The sequence below is a fragment of the Palaemon carinicauda genome, chromosome 17 (assembly GCF_036898095.1).
Source record: "Palaemon carinicauda isolate YSFRI2023 chromosome 17, ASM3689809v2, whole genome shotgun sequence".
Classification (NCBI taxonomy): Eukaryota; Metazoa; Arthropoda; class Malacostraca; order Decapoda; family Palaemonidae; genus Palaemon; species Palaemon carinicauda.
In genome coordinates this window covers 46,466,589-46,472,695 of record NC_090741.1, presented here as the reverse complement: position 1 = coordinate 46,472,695, position 6,107 = coordinate 46,466,589, and the positions used below count along the sequence as shown (strand labels likewise).

The 6,107-nt window shown below is 41.7% G+C and overlaps 2 protein-coding genes across 2 annotated transcripts in view; one reads left to right on the top strand and one right to left on the bottom strand.

Moving 5' to 3' along the window:
- LOC137656338 (uncharacterized) overlaps window positions 1–71 on the top strand; it is a 14,872-nt gene extending 14,801 nt beyond the window's left edge. Inside the window, exon 6 of the mRNA XM_068390510.1 lies at window positions 57–71. Coding sequence (XP_068246611.1) covers window positions 57–71 — 15 coding nt within the window. The remainder of the gene's footprint in view (window positions 1–56) is intronic.
- A 4,496-nt stretch (window positions 72–4,567) lies between these two features.
- On the bottom strand, window positions 4,568–5,076 carry LOC137656337 (uncharacterized). The gene is made up of 2 exons (XM_068390509.1): window positions 4,997–5,076; window positions 4,568–4,805 (listed from the first exon to the last, which is right to left on the bottom strand). The coding sequence occupies exons 1-2, from the start codon at window positions 5,074–5,076 to the stop codon at window positions 4,568–4,570; spliced, it is 318 nt and encodes a 105-aa protein (XP_068246610.1).
- Between the last annotated feature and the right edge of the window lie 1,031 nt (window positions 5,077–6,107).

The window sequence follows — 6,107 nt, the reverse complement described above, 5'->3', positions numbered from 1 at the left end:
ACCGTAGATTTTAACCAAATCAATATATTACTCTATTAATCCTTTATTTTTAATAGGTTAAAAACTATTAGGGAAATTCACTCATTTATTTTCCATAGCATTTTTCATACCCTAATTTGAGGACACCATTTCCTCTGTGTCATCGTTAAGTCTCCTACAGGACGTATCTCCCCAGTTGAGGATTAAGGAGTTCAAAGAAAACTTCATCTCTCCCCTGCTGAGGATAATGAATTTGGACATCCGTCCCCCTTCCAATCACAAATTCTGAACACGTCCAGAGTCATTCAGCCCCTATATGAGGAGGCGTTGTGTTACGAATAACATTTGCCAGTGACGTGGGAGAAGGCATTGCCTTAATTGGTGTTTGGTTTCGTGTTTTTAATGAAGGCGACTCCCACGCTCCCCTTAATGAAGACATAGGCCTCTTCGTCTGTCCTGTTTTGGGGAACGTTGGGAGTGGATAGAACTATTGATTGCAGTCATCCTTGGAGACTTTGTTTTAGGGTGCTAGTAGTGATGATGCTGCTATGGCTAGTTGTTCTGAATTCTAAAAATATGGAAATAAGGTCGAGATTTTGTTTTAGGATGCTAGTAGTGATGATGCTGCTATTTGCTAGTTGTTCAGACTTCCAAAATATGGAAATGACCTTTTTTTAAACGTTCTCCTTATCCTGTTCTACCTCTTGAATTTCGCTGTCCTGTTTTGGGAACGTGGGTAGTGAATAGAAATTTGATCACAGGCATTTTTGGGGGGTTTTTAGGATGCTAGTAGTGATGCTGCTGCTATTCTCTAGTAGTTCCCTTTTAAAATTATGGAAAAAGATTTTTTTTTTTGGTGGAAATGTTCTTGAATTTTAATTGCTAATTTTGAATCGACCATACGAATGAAAATGCGATACTGTTTTTCGTATGGGGAAATAATATCGGCCTTTGATAGGGGGGGGGGGGGGGGCGAATCCTACTTGAATTTCGAGCTTTAAATGGGATTTGGTATTATAGTTGTAAAGGGTTTTATGCCACTGCCTTTTTTCGGCGGGCTGTGCAGTGTTGTTGTTGTTGTTGTTGTTGTTGATAATCGCCTTTTGAAAGGGGAAACGAGACTTCCCCTTCTGAGCCTGAAATTATTCTGAATATTTGATAAGAGAACGTGATTCTGCCTTCAGAAGGGGATTTTGATGTTGAGAGAGAGAGAGAGAGAGAGAGAGAGAGAGAGAGATTTCAAACTATAATAGCCCAGGGGAATGGAAGACGTATATAAAGAGAGAGAGAGAGAGAGAGAGAGAGAGAGAGAGAGAGAGCAAACTGTGACAGCCCAGGCGAATGAAAGACGTATAAAAGAGAGAGAGAGAGAGAGAGAGAGAGAGAGAGCAAACTGTGACAGCCCAGGCGAATGAAAGACGTATAAAAGAGAGAGAGAGAGAGAGAGAGAGAGAGAGAGTGCAAATTGTAAAAGCCCAGGCGAATGCAAGATGTATAAAAGAGAGAGAGAGAGAGAGAGAGAGAGAGAGAGAGAGAGTGCAAATTGTAACAGACCAGGCGAATGAAAGACGTAGAGAGAGAGAGAGAGAGAGAGAGAGAGAGAGAGAGAGAGTGCAAATTGTAACAGACCAGGCGAATGAAAGACGTAGAGAGAGAGAGAGAGAGAGAGTGCGCGCAAATTGTAACAGACCAGGCGAATGAAAGACGTAGAGAGAGAGAGAGAGAGAGAGAGAGAGAGAGAGTGCGCGCAAATTGTAACAGCCCAGGCGAATGGAAGATGTATAAAAATTGAGAGAGAGAGAGAGAGAGAGAGAGAGAGAGAGAGAGAGAGTGCAAATTATAACAGCCCAGGCGAATGCAAGATGTATAAAAAAGAGAGAGAGAGAGAGAGAGAGAGAGAGAGAGAGAGAGTGCAAATTGTAACAGACCAGGCGAATGAAAGACGTAGAGAGAGAGAGAGAGAGAGAGAGAGAGAGAGAGTGCAAATTGTAACAGACCAGGCGAATGAAAGACGTAGAGAGAGAGAGAGAGAGAGAGAGAGTGCGCGCAAATTGTAACAGACCAGGCGAATGAAAGACGTAGAGAGAGAGAGAGAGAGAGAGAGAGAGAGAGTGCGCGCAAATTGTAACAGCCCAGGCGAATGGAAGATGTATAAAAATTGAGAGAGAGAGAGAGAGAGAGAGAGAGAGAGAGAGAGTGCAAATTATAACAGCCCAGGCGAATGCAAGATGTATAAAAAGAGAGAGAGAGAGAGAGAGAGAGAGAGAGAGAGAGTGCGTGCAAATTGTAACAGACCAGGCGAATGAAAGACGTAGAGAGAGAGAGAGAGAGAGAGAGAGTGCGCGCAAATTGTAACAGCCCAGGCGAATGGAAGTTGTATAAAAATTGAGAGAGAGAGAGAGAGAGAGAGAGAGAGAGAGAGTGCACGCAAATTGTAACAGCCCAGGCGAATGGAAGTTGTATAAAAATTGAGAGAGAGAGAGAGAGAGAGAGAGAGAGAGAGTGCAAATTGTAACAGCCCAGGCGAATGAAAGATATAGAAATTTAGAGAGAGAGAGAGAGAGAGAGAGAGAGAGAGAGAGAGCAAATTGTTACAGCCCTGGCGAATGAAAGATATAGAAATTTAGAGAGAGAGAGAGAGGGAGAGAGAGAGAGAGAGAGATAGAGAGAGAGAGAGAGAGGGTTAACGAAAGAGAAAAAGCCTAACTTGATGTATTTTTAAGAGTATTTTCCCCCAGTGGGTAGATATTGGCTTTTCTTAAAGGTCATTGCACCGTCTCTTAGGCCCTTTTTTTAGCCCTTTTTTAAGCCCTTTTTTAGCCCCCTTTTTTTGGCCCTTTTTTTTAGCCCTTATTTTAGCCCTTTTTTTGCCCTTTGCTATACCTCAATGCCCACCATAATCTTAATCTCGTACCTCTTCATACAGCACATAGGGGCGGAATGGTCTTCCCGACCCCAGCGCCCCCAAATAAATCCTGTCCGAAAATGATTTAAGTCTTTAGTGAGATTAAAGAAACTAGTTCCTTTACAGCTTAATTCCCTTATTTTTTTTTCTTGGTTTTTGGGGCGATGGGAATAGGGTGTCTTGCTGTAGAATTTCTATGGAGTTGTACAGAATATATATATATATATATATATTATATATATATATATATATATATCGATTTTTACACATCTTTTATTCGCTTCGGCCAGGCTATTACAGTTTGCACTTTTCATTCTCTCTCTCTCTCTCTCTCTCTCTCTGTCCTCGATTTTTGTACATTTGTATTCGCCTTGGCTATTACAATTTGCACTTCTCTCTCTCTCTCTCTCTCTCTCTCTCTCTCTCTTTGTGCATCTTTTATTCGCCTTCGTTATTACAGTTTGCACTTTCATCCTCTCTCTCTCTCTCTCTCTCTCTCTCTCTCTTTGTGCATCTTTTATTCGCCTTCGTTATTACAGTTTGTACTTTCATCCTCTCTCTCTCTCTCTCTCTCTCTCTCTCTCTCTCTCAATTTTAATACATCTTTCATTCGCCTGGGCAGTTACAATTTGTTTGCGCGCGCTCTCTCTCTCTCTCTCTCTCTCTCTCACACACACACACACACACACACACATTGATTGCAACAGCTTGCTTGTCTTTAGTCAGATTTATCGAGGGCAATTCCATTAACACTACTGGTGAGTTTGTGTTCCTAGGTTGCGTTCAGTTGCTGCTGCTTTCATCACTCGAGGTGGTTTTGTGTTCGCCTCTTGCTTCAGCAGGCCTAGTTTCTTACCTTTTACGTTCAGCAGACCTAGTTTCTTACCATTTACGTTCAGCAGGGCTGGTTTCTTACCTTTTACGTTCAGCAGACCTAGTTTCTTACCTTTTACGTTCAGCAGGCCTAGTTTTCTTACCTTTTACGTTCAGCAGACTCAGTTTCTTACCTTTTGCGTTCAGCAGACCCAGTTTCTTACCTTTTGCGTTCAGCAGACCCAGTTTCTTACCTTTTACGTTCAGCAGACCCAGTTTCTTACCTTTTGCGTTCAGCAGACCCAGTTTCTTACCTTTTGCGTTCAGCAGACCCAGTTTCTTACCTTTTGCGTTCAGCAGACCCAGTTTCTTACCTTTTACGTTCAGCAGACCCAGTTTCTTACCTTTTGCGTTCAGCAGACCCAGTTTCTTACCTTTTGCGTTCAGCAGACCCAGTTTCTTACCTTTTGCGTTCAGCATCCTTAGTGTCATACCCTTTCCGTTCAGCATCCTTAGTGTCATACCTTTTGCATTTAGCATCCTTAGTGTCATACCTTTTGCGTTCAGCATCCTAAGTGTCATACCTTTTGCGTTCAGCATCCTTAGTGTCATACCTTTTGCGTTCAGCATTCTTAGTGTCATACCTTTTGCGTTCAGCATCTTTAGTGTCATACCTTTTGCGTTCAGCATCTTTAGTTTCATACCTTTTGCGTTCAGCATCCTAAGTGTCATACCTTTTGCGTTCAGCATCCTAAGTGTCATACCTTTTGCGTTCAGCATCTTTAGTTTCATACTTTTTGCGTTCAGCATCCTTAGTTTCATTTCTTTTGCGTTCAGCATCCTTAGTGTCATACTTTTGCGTTCAGCATCCTAAGTGTCATACCTTTTGCGTTCAGCATCCTCAGTGTCATACCTTTTGTGTTCAGCAGCCATAGTGTCATACCTTTTGCGTTCAGAATCCTTAGTGTCATACCTTTTGCGTTCAGCATCCTTAGTGTCATACCTTTTGCGTTCAACATCCTTAGTGTCATACATTGTCTGTTCAGCATTCATAGTGTCATACCTTTTGCGTTCAGCATCCTTAGTGTCAGATTTTCCGTTCAGCATCCTTAGTGTCAGATTTTCCGTTCAGCATCCTTAGTGTCATACCTTTTCCGTTCAGCAACCTTAGTGTCATACCTTTTCCGTTCAGCATCCTTAGCGTCATACCTTTTACGTTCAGCATCCTTAGTGTCATACCTCTTATGTTCAGCAGCCCTACTTTCCTACCTTTAGGGCTTAGCTTCCTTAGTATCATACCTTTTTCGTTCAGCATCCTTAGTGTCATACCTCTTGCGTTCAGCATCCTTATTGTCATACCTTTTACGTTCAGCATTCATAGTTTCATATCTTTGGCGTTCAGCATCCTAAGTGTCATACCTTTTGCGTTCAGCATCCTTAGTGTCATATCTCGTTTTTCCCTCTCTAATTTGTCTAAGTTGCTTGATATCTTAACAGGTTCTCTATTGACACCTATAACAGGATAAAAAAAACCCGTTTATGATGTTCAGCATCCTAAGTGTCATGCCTTTTGCGTTCAGCATCCTTAATGTCGTACCTTTTGCGTTCAGTATCCTTAGTGTCATATCTCGTTTTTTCCTTCTCTAATTGGTCAAAGTTGCCTGATATCTTAACAGGTTCTCTATTGACACCTATAACAGGATAAAAAAAAACCCGTTTATGATGTTCAGCATCCTAAGTGTCATGCCTTTTGCGTTCAGCATCCTTAATGTCGTACCTTTTGCGTTCAGTATCCTTAGTGTCATATCTCGTTTTTCCTTCTCTAATTGGTCAAAGTTGCCTGATATCTTAACAGGTTCTCTATTGACACCTATAACAGGATAAAAAAAAACCCGTTTATGATGTTCAGCATCCTAAGTGTCATGCCTTTTGCGTTCAGCATCCTTAATGTCGTACCTTTTGCGTTCAGTATCCTTAGTGTCATATCTCGTTTTTCCTTCTCTAATTGGTCAAAGTTGCCTGATATCTTAACAGGTTCTCTATTGACACCTATAACAGGATAAAAAAAAACCCGTTTATGATGTTCAGCATCCTAAGTGTCATGCCTTTTGCGTTCAGCATCCTTAATGTCGTACCTTTTGCGTTCAGTATCCTTAGTGTCATATCTCGTTTTTCCTTCTCTAATTGGTCAAAGTTGCCTGATATCTTAACAGGTTCTCTATTGACACCTATAACAGGATAAAAAAACCCGTTTATGATTGGATGTTTTGAGATCAATTAACCCCCAGAAGTGGAGAGATGAGGGACACTGAATACTTCATCAGGTAGGCTTGGAAGCTGAATCCAGGATGCCTGATTTAAATGGCCTCGAAGTTCCGTTTGTTCCGGTCGAGTACATCCGTCCCTGGGG

What these genes read in the sequence shown, in the direction of transcription:
- LOC137656337 (XM_068390509.1), bottom strand. Translation starts at nt 5,076, where the DNA reads ATGAATGCTGAACGTAAAAGGTATGACAATAAGGATGCTGAACGCAAG. An exon ending in AAGGATGCTGAACGAAAAAG is followed by an intron (nt 4,806 to 4,996) that starts GTATGATACTAA and finishes TCTGACACTAAG; the next exon opens with GATGCTGAACGGAAAATCTG.